The sequence below is a fragment of the Myotis daubentonii genome, chromosome 3 (assembly GCF_963259705.1).
Source record: "Myotis daubentonii chromosome 3, mMyoDau2.1, whole genome shotgun sequence".
Taxonomy (NCBI): Eukaryota; Metazoa; Chordata; class Mammalia; order Chiroptera; family Vespertilionidae; genus Myotis; species Myotis daubentonii.
In genome coordinates, this window is record NC_081842.1 from 218,487,187 (window position 1) to 218,507,775 (window position 20,589).

General features: G+C 64.6%; 1 protein-coding gene across 6 annotated transcripts in view; it reads right to left on the bottom strand.

Annotated features, from left to right (window-relative positions):
- The window catches only part of PRDM16 (PR/SET domain 16), a 275,561-nt gene that overhangs the window by 20,043 nt on the left and 234,929 nt on the right, over nt 1–20,589 (bottom strand). For all 6 annotated transcript variants that reach the window (XM_059691515.1, XM_059691517.1, XM_059691514.1 and 3 more), the window contains 5 exons: nt 15,603–15,705; nt 8,793–9,006; nt 6,318–6,465; nt 5,940–6,093; nt 708–2,112 (listed from right to left, as the gene is read on the bottom strand). In XM_059691515.1, coding sequence (XP_059547498.1) covers nt 708–2,112; nt 5,940–6,093; nt 6,318–6,465; nt 8,793–9,006; nt 15,603–15,705 — 2,024 coding nt within the window. The remainder of the gene's footprint in view (nt 1–707; nt 2,113–5,939; nt 6,094–6,317; nt 6,466–8,792; nt 9,007–15,602; nt 15,706–20,589) is intronic.

The following is a 20,589-nucleotide window of genomic DNA, read 5'->3' on the forward strand; positions in this document are numbered from 1 at the left end:
ACCCCCCCCACCCCACAACCCCAGGTCATAGGCCCACAGACACCGGGGAGGACAAAGGTGGCCCCTCACTGGGAGGCTGGCCGAGTGAAGGGACACTGATTGGTGCCAGCCCTCTAGCTTCCTCCCCACTCTTCCCCCTCCTCCTCCTCCTCCCCCTCCTCCCCACTCTTCCCCCTCCTCCCCCTCCTCCCCACTCTCCCCCCTCCTCCTCCCCCTCCTCCCCACTCTTCCCCCTCCTCCTCCCCCTGCTCCCCCTCCATGGGCAGGGGCTCCCCCCTGGGCCACCAGGAAGGCCGGCTGCGGCCAGAGGGAAGCAGAGACACTGGGGAGAGGGAAGGGCGAGGGCGGGTGTGAGTTTTGTGGGGGCCCGAGCTGGTCTAGGAAGACAGCTGGAGGCTCAGGGCCCGGGGTGGGGATCAAGGGGGGGTTGCGGGGGGGTGTGTCGCTCAGGCAGCGCAGAGGGAGCGCGAGTGTCCAGGAGACCCTGCCCTGGCCTCCCGAAGTGGCCCGGCCAGGCACCCACGCCAGGATCCCAGGGTCGGGCTGAGCCAGCGTGGGCCCCTGAGCCAGCAAAGATAGCGGGAGGGCCTGGGGGAGCCGGAGAGGCGGCGCGTGGCCTGGGGGAGCCGGAGAGGCGGCGCGTGGCCTGGGGCAGCCGGAGAGGCAGCGCGTGGCCTGGGCGCGGCGAGGGCAGGGCCTGTGAATACCTGTAGATGGGATCCATGAAGAAGGGCGAGGGCTTGGCGTAGTGCAGGGAGGGCTGCCGGGGCAGCTGGGCCGGGCAGGCCCGGGGCAGCCCGTCGCCCGCCAGCTGGCGCTCCCCGTAGATGTGGTTCTTGCGCGGCTCCCGGCCCCCGCCGTTCAGGCTGGCCCGGGCGCGGCTGCCGATGCTCAGGTCCAGCGGCTGCTCCTCGGCCCCCGCGGGGCCCGCCTTGGGCGCGGGCAGGACGGGCAGCGCCTCTTTGGGTTTGGTGGTGAGGTCGAAGGGGGACTCGGTGCTGGGGCCGCCCCCCTTGAGGGCGTCCCGGGGCGACTTTGGCTCGGCCTTGACCAGCAGGCTGTGGGCGAGGGTGCGGTCGGCGAGGGGGTAGAGGGAGGGGGGGAAGTCGGGCAGGAACTGGAAGGGGAACACGGAGTGGTAGGGCAGCGCGCCCAGCCGCTTCTCGGGGGCACCCATGAAGCCGGGCCCGAAGTACTTCTCCGCGATGGACGCGATGGCCTTGATGGAGTCGCCCGTGGCGCCCGCCGCCAGCAGCTGCTCGTCGGGCGGCGGGAAGAAGGAGTGCTGGGCGTAGAAGACGGGCACCTCGCTCACGCTGTTGGGGGCCCCCGGCGGCGCCGCGCCGCCCCCGAAGCCGGGCTTGCCCTCGGCCGCCTGGCTCTTGTCCTTGGCCTTGTCGCGGTCGCTCTCCGCGTCGCTGTCCAGGTCCGAGCCGGTGCCCGTGGTCGTGTCCAGGTCCGTGCCGGTCGTGGTGTTGATGTCCTCGAAGTCGCTGCCGTCCGACAGGTCGCTGCTCCGTGTCTTGAGCTTCTCGGGGTACGTGTCCTCCAGGTGCCCCTCGAACTTCTCCTCGGGCCCCGCGGCGCCCGCGGCACCCTGGCCACTGCTGCCCACGGCGGAGACCAGGGGCAGCGCCGGGTTCCCCAGGGGGCTGGGCAGCTTGGCGTCCTGGGTGTGGTTCAGGGGGCTCTTGAGCAACGGCGTGGGAGGTAGCAAAGGCGGCCGGGGGTACAGGGACGGCGGGAAGATGCCGGGGAAGCCGGGGGTCAGTGTGGGGAAGGCCGGCGGCGCCGCCGAGAAGGGCAGGCTCCCCGGGTGCGGCCGGGAGGGGAAGTACTCGCTGAAGCCCAGGCCGGCGTGGTTGAGGTTGGGGGGCGGCTTGGCCTTGTCCAGCAGGGGGCTGGGGGTGAGGGGCAGGCCCGGGGAGAAGAGGCCGCCGGGCGGGTAATGGTTCTTGCCCTCGCAGAAGCGCCGGTGCTTGTTGAGGGAGGAGGTAGTGCTGAACATCTGGCCGCAGTCCTTGCACTTGATCTGCGTGCGGCAGTCGGCGTGCATGCGCTTGTGGCGGCACAGGTTGGAGAACTGCGTGTAGGACTTGTGGCAGACCTCACCTAAAGCGTCAGCAGAAAGCACGCAAACACGCTATGAAATTACCAGGAAACCGGGGGGGGGCAGGGAGGGGGCTTCTGTCCCTGGTGATCGGAGCAGCCTGTGCTTCTCTCTGTGTGTACATGTACGTCACTAGGTATGCATGTGTGCGCGCAAGTGTGTAGATGCACACACGTTCATGTGAGAATATGCACCTGCAGGCACATGTATTATGCATGCATGCATGTAGACACATGTGCATACAGATGTGGGAATGTGTGTGCATGAGCATGTGTGCTCATGTGTGTTCATGTGGTGCATAAATGGCTGAATGTGTACACGTACACAAATGTATGCATGTCACACGTGTGCGAACGCCACTCACACGCACATATGTGTGCATGTGCACACAAGTGTGCTCATGCATTTCACAGTGAGCACGTGTGCATGCCATTCATGGGTACATGCATATGTTGCATTGTGTATGTGCACATCTGCATGCGTGTGCCTGCAAACACATGTGCACACAGACACACATGTGCACCCCATGCTAGGGGTGGCCTTGTGCCCAGCATGAACGGACAAGGGCTGCTTCTGTGTCCCGTGCTCCCCGGGCAGCCAGGCTAGGCCTCACGCTCTGCGTCTGGAATGGGGGCAAGGACTTCCGGCCTCAGGTGGGCAAAGGCAGGCAGGCAGCCAGGTGCCGCCGTGGGGCTCGCCCAGGACCCACCTCCCTTCCTGCCTCATCCTGCCCCCCACATCACACCCCCCGTTTCTGATGGTGCAGTGTCCCCAGCTGCCCATCTTCTCCTGTCCCAGGCCCTGGGGCCTGCAGCCAGGCGGCCACCCCTCAGGAGTGCTGGGTGGGGGGCCTGGGCTCCTGGCCTGTGTGGTCGCCGTGGGGGTGGCCTGAGGTGGGGGGGAGAGGGGGCCCCCGCAGGGCCTGCAGCTCGGGGCTGGGTCCGCGTCAGAGGAAAGTGGAACCTCCCGAATTGGGATCCAGAGGCGGTGCCGTCTCTGCTCCCGACAGGAGAGGGCAGTGCCGGCTGGCGCCGAGCGCAGGACCCCGGGACCCAGGGGACCCGTCGCAGCCATTTTCCCGGTGGCCTGTGGGCTGCGTGGCAGCAGCAAGTCACCAGCGTTCCTTTCTCCTGTTTTTCCAGCCGCAGGAGAAACGCGCCCCCCCCCCCCCCCCCCCGCATCTCTCTCTGCAGGACAATCTGCGCCTGATGCAGCCCTGGTGGGAACAATGGTTTCGCGTGCTGCTCGCTCCCCCGGCCCTCGCGGCCTGACGGCAGGCCACCTAGCGGGAGCCGGCCCGGACTATGGCGCCTTCCTCACAGCGTCTATTTATATGAGCCGCTCGGCCTTCCTGGCCGCGGGCAGGGCAGGCATTTTCAAGGGAAGAGGCTGCCTCACGGAATCACATCTGCCCCTGGGGAGGCACGGGACCATCTATAAATACCCTCAGGTCCCGCCCAGCTCGGGGAGGGGGAGAGCCCGCGCTCAGCTCAGGCCTGGCTGGACGAAACAAGAGGCCGTTGCTGTGCCCTTGACCCTGGACGGGCGGTGTCAGGGCCTCGTTAGTGGCTGCTACCCCCTGAGCTTGGAAAGGTGCCTGGGCCTGGGAGCCTGGCATGCCGGGTCCCCACCACCTGCTCCCGCTGTGGGGGCTGCAGAGATGCTGGGGCCACAGAGACGTCTCCAGGGGACTGAGGTCCGGAGATGCGGGTCCTGGACCTGGGATGGCCGCCGCTGTCAGAGCCGGTATGGGAGGCGGCTGCCTGCAGGGCTGAGAGGCCCTTGGACATGGGGACCAGCACCTGAGGAACGGGGACCCAGGCTCTGCCAGGGTGCAGAGGGACCCTGGCCCACCCTCATCCCGTCAGCAGTTTTCCTTGAGGGGTACATGTGTGGATATACACACTCACCACCACACATTCACACACATACAGACTCACACACCCACACCCACACACACGCACACACCTACACCCCCACACACTCACCCTCATCCCCCCAACGCACACAGCCACTCACACCCCCCCCAATGCACACACCAGCACTCACACACATGCATACACCCACAGTCACACACAGGCACACACCCACTTACATACCCTCACACGCACACACCCACACTCACACACACAGGCACACAGCCACTCACACACACCCACACCCCCCCAATGCACACACCAGCACTCACACACATGCATACACCCACAGTCACACACACACGCAGGCACACACCCACTTAAATGCCCTCACATGGACACACCCACACTCACACACACAGGCACACACCACACACCTACACTCACACACATGCACACACTGACACACACATGCCTGCACTCACCCACATTCACACACACACTCCCACAAGCACACACGTGCACACACACATACACACACACACAGAATGACCCCCCATGGCGAGAACACCCTGACACAACTCCCCACACTCCCAGGGTCACCCCTCTGGCTTTGATGTAATGGAGCCTGAGAAGTCCCAGGCCGCCTCGCCTGGGGTCAGGAGCCAGCCACCTGAACCAGAAGCAGGGTTTTGCCGCATGGCCTTGAGCACCTGGCCCCTTAATGTCCTGAAGCCTCAGTTTCCTTCTCGGTCATTAGAGATAGTACAGACCCCGCTTCCTAGGATTTTGTAAGGGTACTGTGAGATAATGCATGTGAAATGGTGACTCAGCACTATCTGGCGTGAATGGTGACTCAGCACTATCTGGCGTGAATGGTGACTCAGCACTATCTGGCGTGAATGGTGACTCAGCACTATCTGGCGTGAATGGTGACTCAGCACTATCTGGCGTGAATGGTGACTCAGCACTATCTGGCGTGAATGGTGACTCAGCACTATCTGGCGTGAATGGTGACTCAGCACTATCTGGCGTGAATGGTGACTCAGCACTATCTGGCGTGAATGGTGACTCAGCACTATGTGGTGTGAATGGTGACTCAGCACTATCTGGTGTGAATGGTGACTCAGCACTATCTGGTGTGAAATGATTGCTCATTGCACTGTTAGGCAGAGAAAAACCTTCAGGCTCACTTCCCTGGGCTGGCCCATGAGGTCCCTGGGACCTAGCCCTTTGTGACTTCTGACCCCTCTCCTATGAACCCCCTATCACTCACCCCCCAGACACACTGGCCGCCTGGCCTCTATGCTCAGAGCTGTTGTTCCGCTCTCTCTTCCTCCTTCAGTCTCTGCTGGAGAGACTTGTCCCACAGGCTGCCTGGCCTCCCATTGCATGGGAGCAGTGCCCGCCTGGCACTGAGAGCCTCCTAGTCCTGCCCTGCCCCACCCCCAGCACGGGCGCTGGTCACATGCCTGGTTAAGGGTTACATGGCTCGACCGCTGTCTCCTCTGTTATGTCACTGGGCCCTGACACCCGGACAGTCCTGGGCATGTAGCCCAGGCCCCAGTGGAACTCGGTGAGTGCCACCGGCATGGCTGTGCCTCCGGGAGCCCGGGTTGGGTGGGGCCTGAGTGCGGGGAGAGGGTGTGCAGGGGAGAAGAAGGCGGGACCCAGGACCTTCCTAGCAGCCGCGGCCACCTCTGGCCTCTGCAGGGATGTGTGAGGGAGGAACCAGGGAAGCGGAGGAGAAAGTGAGGGAAGAGGCACAAAACGAGGGGCGGTGAGGGAGCCGCGCCATGGACCGGCGGCCCCAGCACAGTGCCTGGCCTGGCTCTGCGGGGCAGAGGTGCCCCTGCCGCCTCGGTGCCTCTGCACCAACAGGGGTCCTGCCACCAGGGAGCCCCGGGACCCCCCGCCTTGGCTTGATCCTCGAAACGCCCGCAGGCCCGTGCGCCCAGCCGGGGACGACTTACATATGAAAGGTTTCACGGTGCTGTGGATGTGCTTGTGCTGCTTGAGGCCGGAGGACGTGGCGAAGGTCTTGCCGCAGTCGGGGCAGGCGTGCGCCCGCGCGCCCACGTGCTGCGAGCGGATGTGCCGCTGCAGGTTGCTGGGGTCCGTGAACACCTGCGGAGGCAGAGGCTGTGGCCGGCGCCCGCCCGCCCGTCCAGCGGAGGCAGGCGGAGGCGGACCCGTGCTGCTCGGCCTTGGGGGGCTGGGCCCCCATTCTCCTTCCCCATCGCGGGGGCGGGGCCGCCCGGAGAGAGCAGGTCTGCCCCGGGGCGCTGTCCCCTCCCAGTCCCGCCACCAGCCTGTCCGAGACGGGCAGTGGCCACACGCGGGCGCGTTACCTTCACACAGTTTTCACATTCGAAGCGCTTGCCGCTGTCGTGGGACATCTGGTGGCGAATGAGGTTGGACTTCCAGTTGAAGGCCTTGGGACACTGGTCGCACTTGTACTCTCGCTCCTCCGTGTGGACGACCATGTGCTGCTCCAGGCTGTGCCGGGAGGTCAGAGGTCACTGCCGGCCAGCCGGCCCACCCCCTGCCCGGCGGGACGGCTGCCTGCGCCCCCAGCACGCCCTGTGCAGATCAGAGCGAGCTGTGCACCGTCCGCCCCCCCCGCCCCCACAGGTCCATGGGATGGAGCGGCAGAGGCGGCCCTTGGCCAAAACCACCGCAGGGCGCCCCCAGCCCTCACTTCCTGGCCTCCCTTCTGGACAATCTTAACCTTGAAGCTGACCCTGGGCCTAAGAAAAGGGGCCAGAGCTTTCAACAGGGCCATGAGCCCGGCGTGGGAGGGGGCGCACGAAAGCCACGGCCGCCCCGAGTGTTCTCAGGTGCTCCCCGCCCGCCGCGCGCGCGCACACGGAGGTGGCCGGGGTGCAGGGCGGGCTGGGCCCGGGTGAGCGGGCAGCCCCGGCCCTCGGGGACCCCTGCCTCCCGTGGCCCAGGTCCGCCCGTTAATCTTCATGAGCGAGAAGCAATACATCACGGCCCGTTAATTACGGCGCCCAGCCATCCGTTCAGCTGGGCGGCGCTGGTCCCCGGGCCGGCAGCCGGGATCCCTCTCCGGTGCTAATTGTGATTTATGTGTTTATGTAAAGGAAACGGGGGCCCGGCAGCGCTGACCGCCCGGGCCTCGGAGGGACTTGCCTGAGCGCCGACTTTCTGTCATCTGTTCGGGGTGGAGGGTTTCCCGCCCCGGAGGCCGCGAGGGGCCGGCGGCCAGTCCCCGCGACCCCACGGCCGGTTAGGGGCCTGCCGGGCGGCGGCTGCCTTGGCCGGCCCGTTCAGGAGGAGACTCTCGAGGCAGGAGGAGGCCGCGCTGGAAAGGCTACCTGTCCCCTAAGCACGGGGACAGCATGTCCCTCCTCGGACCCAGGAGGCCCGTCTTCCCCGGGGCCCTCGGGGCTCCCGGCGCCGCCTTGACCCTGCCTGGCTGGGGGCGGGAAGGGCCACCGGGGCCGCTCCAGGTATGCTGTCCAGAACTCTGTGTCTCTCTGTGAGGCCTCCTGGGCCAGGTGGGTGGCACCTGGGACGGGGGTGGGGACCCCTGGGTGGCTCCTCCCCTCTCCCGCCGCTGTCTAAGGAGCTGTGCGTGTATCCGGACAGTCAGGCCGCTCCACCGAGCCCGGGGCCATGGGGTGCACGGTCCCCACTCTGGCCCGGGACCTTTCTCCAGAAGCGGCCCTGGGCCTGGCCCGCATGTCCCGCGTCTGGCCTGCGGTTCTTGCCTTCCCTCCATCTGCCCCCACAGCTCCGCCTGATGCACAGGGCAGGGCCAGTGTCTCAGAGGGAATCTCCAGGGGATGAGGCACGGACAGGGACCAGACTTCATGTGAGAGCCAGGAACACCTGCGGCCTCCAACGACCAACTTCTTCTCAGCTCAATGCCAGCTCAATGCCAGCTCAATGCCAGCTCAATGTCAGCTCAATATCAGCTCAATGTCAGCTCAATGCCAGCTCAATGCCAGCTCAATATCAGCCCAATGTCAGCTCAATGTCAGCTCAATATCAGCCCAATGCCAGCTCAATGTCCGCTCAATATCAGCCCAATGTCAGCTCAATGTCCGCTCAATATCAGCCCAATGCCAGCTCAATGCCAGCTCAATGTCAGCTCAATGCCAGCTCAATATCAGCTCAATGTCCGCTCAATGTCAGCTCAATGCCAGCCCAATGCCAGCCCAATGCCAGCTCAATATCAGCCCAATGCCAGCTCAATGTTAGCTCAATGTCAGCTCAATGTCCGCTCAATATCAGCCCAATGCCAGCTCAATGTTAGCTCAATGTCAGCTCAATGTCAGCTCAATGCCAGCCCAATGCCAGCCCAATGCCAGCTCAATGTCAGCTCAATGCCAGCTTAATGTCAGCTCAATGCCAGCTCAATATCAGCTCAATGCCAGCTCAATGCCAGCTCAATGTCAGCTCAATGCCAGCTCAATATCAGCTCAATGTCCGCTCAATGTCCGCTCAATATCAGCTCAATGTCCGCTCAATATCAGCTCAATGTCAGCTCAATGTCAGCTCAATATCAGCTCAATGTCAGCTCAATATCAGCTCAATGTCCGCTCAATATCAGCTCAATGTCAGCTCAATGTCAGCTCAATATCAGCTCAATGTCAGCTCAATGTCAGAGGAGTGGGACATGTACCCACCCCTGGGGGTGCCACACTGGAAGGGACCCTCATCTCCCCCTGTTCCTGCAGCCCTAGGCCTGTCAGGGCTCCCTCTGTGCTCCGAGGGCCGGCTGACCTGCTGTCCTGACTGGCTCCTGGGGAAGGGGCGGGGAGGGGAGGTGGGGGAGGACGGGGTGGGGGAGGCACCTGTATTTGTTGGGGAACATCCGCTCGCAGTCCTTGCATTCATGGGCCTGCCCGTCGCCGCCCCCGCCACCCAGGCCCTTGGCCTTGAGCTCGTCGCCCAGGCCCGCGTAGAGGGCGGCGCCCACCGAGCCGCACGCGTACTTCTTGTGTCGCCGCAGGTCCAGCTTGGACTGGAAGAGCTCGTCACACACGTCACAGCGGAATGTGGGCTCCTCTGCAAGAGACGGGGGTCAGGACGTGAGGGGGGCCGTGACCTGGGAGTGCCTGAGGGGCTGGGAGCCCGCCCGCACTTGCTGCTCCTGCTCCTGCTCCCTCCTGCCCTCATCATCGGCCCCGGGGGTGGTGGCGGGGACGTGGGGACCACGGGGCCCCGCGTCCACAGCGTAGGAAACGCCGGAGGCCGGGCCCCGCGTCTCGGGGCCTCACAGCGGGAGCGGCCCGTGCCTGGGAGCGGAGAGGAAGCAGGCCAAGTGCTTTGTTTACGCATCAGGAGGAGAAGATGACAGCGCTCTAATGCGTGTCATAAATTACTGTCGTCAAGGTCAAACGAGTTAAAGGGGGGCAGTTATTATGAAGTTTACGAGGCGGCATCCTGCCCGGCCTGCCAGCCGAACAGCCGGCCCAGAGCTGTCCGCTTCCTGGGGGGATGACCTCCGGCCCATCCCAGCCCACCCCCGCCGGCGGCTGCCGGCCGGCAGCTCCTCATGGAGCCGTGTCCTCTCCCCGCCAGGAGGACCCTGCGCCCACCCAGGCCTGGAGCCAACACCAGCACTAGGGCCCTTGCACAAAAGTGTGCTGGTGCGCCACGTGTGGCTGCACGTGTGCTCCTTGTGCAGGGCGTGCGGCTGTGCGGTGTGTGCATGCTGTGTGCTGGTGAGCCACGTGTGGCTGCACGTGTGCTCCTTGTGCAGGGCGTGCAGCTGTGCAAGTGTGTGCATGCTGTGTGCAGGGCGTGCGGCTGTGTGGTGTGTGCATGCTGTGTGCAGGGCGTGCAGCTGTGCAGGTGTGTGCATGCTGTGTGCAGGGCGTGCGGCTGTGTGGTGTGTGCATGCTGTGTGCAGGGCGTGCAGCTGTGCAAGTGTGTGCATGCTGTGTGCAGGGCGTGCGGCTGTGCAGGTGTGTGCATGCTGTGTGCAGGGCGTGCAGCTGTGCAAGTGTGTGCATGCTGTGTGCAGGGCGTGCGGCTGTGCAGGTGTGTGCATGCTGTGTGCAGGGCGTGCAGCTGTGCAGGTGTGTGCATGCTGTGTGCAGGGCGTGCAGCTGTGCAGGTGTGTGCATGCTGTGTGCAGGGCGTGCAGCTGTGCAGGTGTGTGCATGCTGTGTGCAGGGCGTGCAACTGTGCAGGTGTGTGCATGCTGTGTGCAGGGCGTGCAGCTGTGCAGGTGTGTGCATGCTGTGTGCAGGGCGTGCAGCTGTGCAGGTGTGTGCATGCTGTGTGCAGGGTGTTTGGCTGTGTAGGTGTGTGCATGCTGTGTGCAAGGCGTGTGGCTGTGTAGGTGTGTGCATGCTGTGTGTAGGGCATGTGTGGGTGTGTGTAGGGCATGTGGCTATGTGAGAATATGTGTGCATGAGTGTGAATGTTCATGCATGTCAGCATCCAGGTATGTGCATCTTTGTGTGAATGTGTCAACATTTTTGTGTGTCTACACTCTTGTTTGTGTTGTGTGCATCTGTATTCATGTGCAAGTGTGACCAGTGTGAATGTGCACCTGTGCTTTTGTATGTAGCTACATGTGTGGAGATTTATGTGTCTGCATATTTCCATACTCTATGAAGGACATGTAAGCATGCCTGGACAGGTGTGCATTTGTGCACGCTTCCACATACTCATGTGTGTATTATGTTGCGTGTACATGCTAAGTGTACACATTTGTGTGCACACATGTGTGTGGTGAGTATACATGTATAAATGTAAATTCATGCATGTTTGTGTGAATATGCAATTGTGTGCATTTGCGTGCCTGTGTAAATGTGTGCAGCTGTGTGTAAATATGTGCATGCATGTGTGTGCCTACATGTGCATGTGTGTTTGTGTGTGTGCGCATTCACAAGGACCCCTGGGCCTGGCACAGAGCAGTGGCTTGATAACCTGGGCTGAGTGCGGCCCCAGGGCTGGCCTTCAGGGTGCAGGAGGCAGGCAGCAGGGAGATGGGGTTCCGCTGCCTCCTGGTGTCGGGGGCCACCAGAGCCACTCTGAGGTGAGGAGGGTGAGCGGCCTGCAGCCTGGGCGCGTGGGTGGCCACCTGTCGCCTCCCCTGCTGATGCCCCGGGGGCGCCGGCAGGAGCAGCGCTGACGTGCCAGCCAAGCCCTGGGACACGCAAGCACCGCCCTGCCCAGTGTCACTGCCGCTCCGTCTCTCACAGAGGCAGGTACCGGGGAGGGGAGGGCCTGCTGAGAGCAGCCCTGGGGACACGGGGGACTGGATCACCTGCGCCGGGGGCAGGCCAGGCAGCCCGGCGAGGGAGTCACGTTACAGCAGCCGGCCCTGCGGGGGCCGTGGCCGTGGCCGTGGCCGTGGGGGCAGGGCCTTGGCCTCTGGAGCTCGGGAGGCTCTGGCCCAACATCTCTGGACGCGTGGCCTGGACCGAGCCCCAGACACGCTGGGCGGCAGAGGAGCCTGGGAGGGGCCAGCAGGCCGGTGTCCACACCAACCCAGGGGGCTGGCTGGGCAGGCGGTTGCCAGCACCGCGGCCAGCATGATCGTGATGCTCCCGCCAACGGCAGGGCAGCGCGCTGGGCAGAGGCACGGGGCCGTGGGGCCGCGGCCGATGGAGAGCGAAGCCTCAGAGAGGTTCTATAGCAGAGCCCACCTAGCCCGGCCCGGCCGTGGGGCCCAGGGGCTGAGCATGGACCTAGGAACCAGGAGGTCAGGGTTCAATTCCCGGTCAGGGCCCATGCCTGGGTTGTGGGCTCGATCCCCAGTGTGGGGCGTGCAGGAGGCAGCCGATGGATGATTCTCTCTCATCTTTGATGTTTCCATCTCTCTCCCTCTCCCTTCCTCTCTGAAATCAATACAAAATATATTAAAAAAATATATTTCAAACAGAATTCTGCGCGCCAGCTCCTTCCAGGAAAACGTTCCGCTGGGAGAACAGCCTGAGTGACATTTCCACACCAAGGGGCAGGGCCTCCACGCGGCAGTGTCCCCGCGTCCCACGGGCCCATACAACATGCGAGGCGTGTGGCTGTGAGGCTACGGAGCACCGGCATCCCCGGCCCCTCCCTGGCCTCGAGGCCTGCGAGTTCCTGTCCCTCCGAGCATCCAGGCGCCGCCTCAGAGCCGGATGCTCAGACCCCACAGCACTGCCCTGCGGGCTCACTCGGGCTTCCTGGGCTGGGCCGAGGCCGAGGCCCTCCCCGAGGTCGCGGTCAGGTTAGAAATGCGGGCCTTGCTTACGCTCTGCTCTCTGCACCCAGCGAGGAACAATCAGGGGGCTTGCAATTTGAAACAAAGCATCGGCGCCGGCCCCGCCCACCCCCAGCTCCGACCAACGGCTTTTCCCACTTTTGATCTGCGATTGGATTGGACGTGAAAACTCAAGCCCGATTCCCAGTCTGCGGCGTCTGAGGGAGCCTGGAGGCCGTGGGCCCACGTGGCCACGAAGGTCACCCTCCTTCGCCGCCTGCCATTCAGCCACGGATCGGCCCGCCCGGCGGAAGGACAGTGCTGGGAACCCTCGCCCACCTGTGGTGTGGACAGGGGTCCCACCGTCGCCCACGCAGGTAAGGCCGGCGCTGAGCGCACGCCTGGCTGTGCTGGGGGCGGAGGGGTGCACACAGCCCACGGGCTTCACTTTCCAGCACCAGCGATTCTATCGCAGTGAAAGACTGAACCAATAGCTACATTGTAGCTACGGTGTGTTACATTGTATCCGATCGTGCTGTGGGGCATGGCTTCGTGTTGTATTACATTGTATTGTATGTGTCGTCTTGCATCGTGTCAGTCTCATGCTTACACACAACACCCGGCATCCTCTCCTCTGTTTGTGGAGAGGGGAAAGGGTTAATAATGCCGAGCCTTTCTCGAAAGAAAGGCATATTGAGTGGAAATGGTTTCGTGATTTTCTTCCAAGAGCGAGAAATTCTCCTGAAAGAGAACCCTTTCCCCTCCCCATTCAAAGGGTAAAAACAAAATGAAAGGTTGAGGGGACCCAGGCCCTGCAAGGCCCCTTCTGCTCTGACTCCCGGGGGTGAAGGTCGGACTCGCATTTCTACGGGTTGCAGCCTGGACAGAGGGGTCCAGCCCCAGACGGGCGGGCCGGCCCTCAGGGCCCCCAGGGCGGCGGCTGCAAGGGCGTTTCTCCCATGTGACCTGAACAGTGTCCGGCAGAGCCCCCCCCCCAGCAGGAGCGCACACCATTGTGACTCAGAGCTGCAGTCTTGCCCCGGCACATGTGGCTCAGTGCTTGGAGCATCGGCCCGTGCACCAAAGGGTCACTGGTTCGATTCCCAATCAGGGCACACACCCAGGGTGCGGTTCATTCACCATCGGGACATCTACTGGAGGCAACTGATGGATGTTTCCTGTCCACGTAGATGTTTTGCTCTCTCTCTCTCTCTCTCTCTCCGCCCCCCTCCTCTCTCTCTCAAACCAATTTTTAAAAGGACCGCAGTCTCCTCTCCTAAGCCGGGTGGGGCCGTGGGGGCCGTGGGGGCCGGGACCGGGGAAGAGGCTCCCTCTTTCACCCAAACCCAGGCGTGCGGCCTGCGCCGGCGCGTCTGTTGGCAGCTCCATCCGCGAGCTCCGCGGGGAGCAGGGACGCAGCAGAACGCAGGCCGGTGCCCAGCGGCTCTGAGCGTGGGGCCAGGGGACGCAGCTGTGCGGGGCCTGCCGGCTACCCTCCCGCCTGAGGCTCGGCTCAGAGCCCCGAGTCCCCGCCCGCTCAGGCCGCATCAAGGGGCCCGGACGGAAGATGTTCGATGGTAATTCTCTTCGTGAGGAGCGTTTTTGCATTTTCTTTTTTGTGAAATTCAGAGTCTAATGGGGGGGGGGGCTGTTGGGAGGCGAAGGAGGGATCCTGACAGCAGAGTCTGAAGTCACCTATGCGACGGGGCGAGCGTGGGAGCAGGCAGCCACACGCTGGGTAAACCAGGGAAATGCAGAGCCAGGTCAGTTACGAGGGGCCGCGGGGAGGAGGGGTCAGGTTTAAAGCTCGGGAAGGACATTTCGTCCCACACGAGAACCGTCCGGGCACAGGCCGCGCGGCGCGGGCTTGCCTCCGAGGCCCCGCGTCGGCCCAAGACCCCGTCTTTCCAACAACTGTTTTAAGGAAACGAGACCATCCCCCGGCCGCCCAGGTCTCGGCCGTTTATTTTTCTTTTCTCCTAATGAAAACCACCCGCCGGAGGAGCGGACAGATGGGATCCGGCTCCCGAAGCCGTCCTCTGCGGCCGCCCGCCGGCCGGCTCTGCCGCGGGAGGAGGCGCTCCCACCGCCGGCTGCCCCGGGACCCCCACGCCCCGCTCCCCGCCAGCCAGGCCGCCCCGTGCCGGGCCGTTGGAGGGCCTTGCTGCTAGAGGCTTAATCACGAGGCTGAGGTGTGTTGGGGGGCTGGGGGGGAGGGATGAAGTCGGGAAGGGGCCCCTCCTCTCGCATGAGGGGCGGCTGCTTTCTGTTCACTCCTGGGGTCTCAGGCGGGGCTCAGGGGCTGAGCGTCCACCTAGGAACCGGGAGGTCACGGTTGGATTCCCGGTCAGGGCACAGGCCCGGGTTGGGGGCTCGATCCCCAGTGTGGGGCGTGCAGGAGGCAGCCGATCCATGATTCTCTCTCATCATTGATGCTTCTATCTCTCTCTCTCCCCCTTCCTCTCTGAAATCAATAAAATAAAATCTATTAAATAAATAAAAAAGAAACAAAGAAAAGCCCGCATCTGCTCAGAGGCGGCGCTCAGGGTCAGGGGGCAGCCCCCAGGGCCGGGCACCTCTCTCCAGCGACTTGTCCTCCGTGGCCAGGGCTCGGCGTCCTGGGAGCCCGGGCGCCCGCTGCCCCACGCGGCTGCAGGGAGCGACTGTCTCGGGAACCCGAGCCCGTGTGCGGGGAACTTTTCCAGTTTCCCCTGAGGCGCTCGCGGTGGATGCGTGAGGGAGGGACGCGTGCCCACGGGACAGAACCAGGTGACGGTCAGGAGGCAGGGACATCAGGCGTGGACAGAGGTAGCCGGGCCCGACCCCAGGACCCGCCGAGCCCTGCGCCTCCCTCTCCCTGAGCGCACTGGCCAGGCCTCCCCCTTGGACACGGTCTCCTTTAGCGACAGCTGGCACTGGTGTCAAAGCCGTGCCCGTCACCGCCGCCCTCGGGAGACGGAAACTTCCCTGCAGGCACCGCGCTCTGTGGGCGTGAGTCTAAGCCACAGACTGAACGTGTGATTGTGTGTGTGATTGTGTGCGTGTGTGATTGTGTGTGTGCGCGTGCATGTGCGCGTGTGTGATTGTGTGCGCGTGTGTGTGATTGTGTGCATGTGCGATTGTGTGTGCATGTGTGTGATTGTGTGTGTATGTGTGTGATTGTGTGCGTGCGTGCATGTGCGTATGTGTGTTTGAAAGCGCCAAGGAGCGCAAGCAGTGCTGCTGCTGCTGCTGGCAACACAGTTGAAAACCTCCCCGGGACTCAGCCTGCGAGGTGCCACGCGACACCCCAGCGCCCCACATCCGCCAAGGCCTACCTGGAACTCGGGGCGGGGCTCCCAGCACCCCAGGGAGGAGAAGCCCAGGGCGGAGGCTGGGGAGCTGTAACGGAAGCCGGTCCTGCTGGCCGGGGACGGAGTGGGGGTGCGGCCCCGTGGGCGCGGGCGGGGGCTGCGGAGCTTACCCTCCAGGCCAGGCGGCGCGGTCCCCAGCGAGTAGGCGCCCTCCTTCACGTGCAGCAGCAGCTCTTCCCCTGGCCCGATGTCCTTGATGACTTTATAGTAGATCTGGGGGGAGAGCAGAGAGAGGGTGAGCGGTGGCCTGGAGAGCCGCGGAGTGCGCCCGCTGGGAGCCGTGGGGCCTGCTAACCGCCAGGAGCCCCCGGAGCTGCGCCCCCTTCACATCCGTGGGGCCCAGTGTTTGGATGTCGATGGGGGTGGGGTGGGTGCAAAATTAAATCCGTGAGGGTCTGTCCCTGAGTCCGGAGCAGGAGCATCTTGGCAGGAGGGCCAGGATGGGGGCTCCCACCCGGCGGGGCCTGGGGGCTCCCCTTTGCAACGTGTGTGAGTCAGGGAGACGCCCTTTGGCTCACGCAGGCCCCGGGTCAGGATGACGTGGGTGTCTGTGAAGGTGCCGTGAGCTCGGACAGGGACGGGGGGGGGGAGCACCTCGGCAGTCTCCGTGGGAGTGGACACCGTCCTGCAGGGCATGCGGGGGCTGCCACCAGCATGGAGCCAGCGGCCGCCAGGGGTCTGAGCGGGGAACACCCCTGAGAATGTGGGGGCGCAGGGTGGGTTCTGCACTGTGTCCAGGGGGCCAGCTTGGCACGCCCAGCCTCAGCGCTCTGCACAGCGGACGCGCCCGGAGCTCGTCAACGTGCCTCCCGAAGAGGACCCGCCGCACCGGAGGCGGCGGCCACGGCTGGGAAAATTCTGGCAACTCGAAGGGCAGTATGGAGGGGGCATCTGGGACGAGCCCAGGAACAGCGGCTCCGAAGCTGAGGCCAGGGACCCCGCACCTTTAATCCGGAAGCATCAGCCAGCGGGTGCGTCTCCCGGGCCAGCCCACCGCCCGCTGCCCGCTGCCCGCCGCCCGCGTGGGGTGTTCGGGCCTCGGCCTGGAGAACCGTAACCAAGGGGCTCCAGGAGCCTCGGTCTGGCCTTGGGCAGACTGGGAGGCAGAGAAGGACCCAGGGCAGCATCTGCCCAGAGACCAGGCTGGAGGCTACTTCCTGGGATCCCCCCGAGGCCGGCACAGGGCCTGGGGACAGGTATCCAGCCGGCTTCCCAGCGGCCGCTGACCACGGGTCAGGTGTCCCAGAGGCTGAGCTGACCCCTGGCTGTCCCCTCTCCACCCCCGCCCTGGTGACATCTGAAGGCTGAGCTTCCGGGAGCTGGGGGACCCTTGGGGACTCTCCCTCACAAAGGGCCAGTGCCAACCCCACAACCGCAGCAAGGAACCCGCAGAAGGAGGCGCCCTTAGCCGCACTGCGTCCCGTGTCGCCCTGGGTGCTGTCCCCGGGACAGCGGGCTGCACCCCGCGAAGAAACCTGTCGGACACGGTCCCCTGGGGATGAGCCCCCTGCCTGGGCTCACGGGTCGCTGCATTTGGAATCATGCTCAGGTGCGTCCGTAGAATAACGGCAAGATTTTAAAACGAAGACTCACACCGACCATGTGAGCTTATGTACTTAAATCACCGTGATTAACATCCGGGTTTGTGTCATTTTATCCAAAGTTACACCGTGGCTGAGCCGTTTTCTAAATCATCAGCTTCGAGCCGTTGTTTCCCACCCAGGGCGCTGCATCGGGTTATTAACACGCAGGGCCGGGCCTCTTTCACCCCCGGCGGCGGCGGCGGCGGCGGCGGCGAGGGCAGCTTAGGCCGCCCCGGGCCCCGCGCCACCAGCGCCTGCACGCAGGCTGGGGAGGCCCCTGCTTAGAGGAGGCCCTGCAGCCAGACCGGAGGCTTCCGCAGGTCCCCGTTAGGGGGCAATGTGGCCCCGCCCGCACCCCCCTCCTGCCCCGCGGGGGCCCGCCGCTCTGGGCCGCGCTCTGACCTGGCTGTCTGTGCGCGCAGCTCCAGGGCGGCCGTGTCCTCTGAGGGCCGGGCTGTTGGGCTCCTGCTACAGCCGGGGCCGGAGGGGCTGGGCGCGGTGCCTCCCTCCTCTGACCCCCTCGGAGGGCCAGCCGGCCTCCCAGGACCCTCCCCCAACACTGCACCTCCTCTTGGGGGGACCCTGCCTCTCCCAGGACCCACACCCCAGCTGCTAGGGCGGCCGTACTTCCTCCTCCGACCCCCTCGGAGGGCCGGGGGACCTCCTGCGACCCCCCACCCCGGCACTCAAAGTTCCCCGGTCCCTGCCCCCCACAGCCCTCCCAGCTCCCAGGGCTGCTGGACCCCTTGGGATCCTTCCGCACCCACAGCCCCAATCCCAGGGCCTCGGGACTCCCTCCTCTGACGCCTTCCAAGGCTGCCTGGCCTCCCAGGAGACCGACCCTCCCCTGAGCTGCGGAGGGAGGGCGGGTCCAGCCCGGGCCCTGGGACCAGTTTGCAGGCCACGCAGTTGCCCCCTTCCGGGCTGCGGACCCACAGGACCTGCCCGCCCCGCATCTGGCGGGGGCGCAGGCTCAGGACGGGAGGCGGCGGGGCCGGTAGCTGCGGCCGCTGGACTTTGAGCTGCAGACGGAATTAATCGCTATTGGCGCTAATCGCAGTGCCTGGGCGGGCGGGGCGGGGGGGTGTGGGGGCACCAACACCTCCACCTGGAGGAGGGGGCGGGGAGGTGAAGAGGGTCTGAAAACGTTTCCAAACCCGGGGGTCCTGCCTCCCCGGGGCATGGCGGGTGCGCAGAAGCCCGCACAGAAGCCAGGGGTTTTCCCCTCGCGCCCCCAGCGGCACCCAGGCCTTATCAGCCAGAGGCGGGCAAAGACCTGGTTCCCGGTTCCCGGGGGTCGGCCACTTCCCGGGACGAAGGCCCGAAGGCCAGGCTCAGTGGCTCCCAGGTCGGCGAAGGCACCTCTGGGGTCGAGTCCCTGCTCTGAGCCGGCCCTGCCCCCGGGGCCATAGCAGCCCCTTGAAAATCCGAGGTCGGCTTATCGCCGTCTGCCCCTCGGCCCCTCACACCCAGGGCGGGGCCGTCCACCCGGCCCAGGCTGAGCCAGGAGTCTCCACGGGAGGAGAGAGGCGGCCCTTTTCTGGCAGCAGAGCCGCAAGAAGGAAACGCGTGTTTTGTTTCAGGGACGGCGGGCAAGGACCTGCGCCTTTCCCCGAACAGACCCTCCCCGGCCCGTCCGTGGTGCTGGCGGCTGCAGGGTGGCCCTTCCCTGGTCCCAGATCCGGGCGGTGCCGGCTGTGCCCACAGCTGGTTCACTGGTGCCGATCAATGTCCGCCTACATGGCTTTCCACACGGGCTTGCCAAGCGGGCTGCTCGGAGTGAGTCCTCGCTTCAGGGGCCCAGGCTCTCCAACGGCCAGGACCTCGCCGGACAGGGGCAGCCAGGCCGGCGCTGGGACTTGCTTGGCGTGGCCCTGACGGGGAGCCTCCCCGTCGCCCTCCAGAGGCGCCCCTGCAGCGCGGGGAGTGCGGACACACGGTGGCCAGGGCCTCACCGAAAGGAGCTGCCGGAGGAGCTGGGCTTGGCGCCGGCCACGCTCAGTCCCCGCCGGTTAGCACATGAACGTCTGTTCCCCAGCGACGTCCTTCAAGACCGAGACGTGCTCCCCCCTCATCACGGCGGCCAGTTGGGGTACTTTCTCCTCTCGGTTTCTTAAGGGTTTTTTGTTGTTTGTTTTTGTTTTAAACATCACACGAATTCGCAAGGATAAAGGCCGTCTTCTCATGTGAAGCTGGAGAGCAGTATCCGCTAACACTTAAGCCCCACAGGTTTTATTTCTGCGTGATCTTAGAATTCTTACACTTACGGGACGCAGACCCGGCCAGCACGGGACCCTGCGCGGGACGCAGGCGGCAGCCGGCGCCGTCCCTGCCGGGAACACACGGTTTTCTCAGAAACAGGAAAGTGCGCAGGTGACCGGCCGGCCGGCCCTGCCCCCTCCTTTCGACCAGTTTGGAAACGGTAAGGAGGCGTTTGGATGCAGAGCTGCAGTTGCTTTCGCTGCTTCTCTGTAAACAGCCAGGGCTCTCCCCTCCCGGATTTGAAGTCCAAAGGCCTCTGAGAGGTGCTGAGGGCCGTCGGAGCCCCCCCACCCCCACCCTAGGGAGATGCTGGGAGCCACTCACCCAGCGGCTGGCCGCCTCCCGGGGGGGCCTTCCTGGGACAACGGGGTCTGAGGCGATGCCTGGGCATCTTTTTTTTTTTTTCCCTCTCTCGGGGACGCTGAGGGGGCCATGGGTGCCTGCGCTGCCTCGTGGCCCCAGGACCCTGGGAGTGTCACTGCATCTTCGCGATTCGCTGTCCCCAAGGTAGGCCATCTCGCGTTGGGACGCTGTGGACACGGGAGCCCTGCAGGGCTGAGGGGCTGAGCGTGTGAGCTTAGACAACAGCTCTGCCCGTGTCGGGCCCCTGGCCCGGCCTGGCCTGCTTGCCGCTTCCTCAGGGCCCAGCAAGGGGACAGCAGTTCTGGGTTCGGCCCATCCACAGGCTCAGGGGCGTGCAGACACCTCCCTCTGCCGGGGGAGGAGGCTGCTGCCTGGGACTCGGGGGGCCTCTCTCCTGTGCGTGGCGAAGGCCATGTGCGCCTCCGTCTTCACATTGTGCCGCATGCATTCGCCGCCTGCCCCGCAGCTCCACCAGGAAACTGGGCTGCACGCGCCTCAGGCAGTGTGGGCCTGCGGTTAATTCTCCCTCTGGGTTCCGGGTCCCAGGGAAGCCGCTCATCACCCTTAAGGGCCAGTGGAGACTGCGGCGGGGACCGCCCGGTGGCTGGCGGGGTTTCTCGCCGCCGTTTGGCCGGACAGAGGGTCGCTTTGCTCCGAAGACGCAGCGAGCGGACAGCTCTCCGACTGGAACGAACGGGCGCGTGTCTTCAGTCTTTTGTGAACTGACCAGGAAACGCAGAAATGAACCCCATGCCCTCTCGCTTCCAAACGGAAAACCAGTTCACTCCAGCTTTTACTGTATCAAACCCAGGGGGGGGACTGCCAGGCAGAGGGGCCGTCCCTGCGCCGGGCGGGGCGGGGACGGGGGCCAGGGCCTGCGGCTAGAATC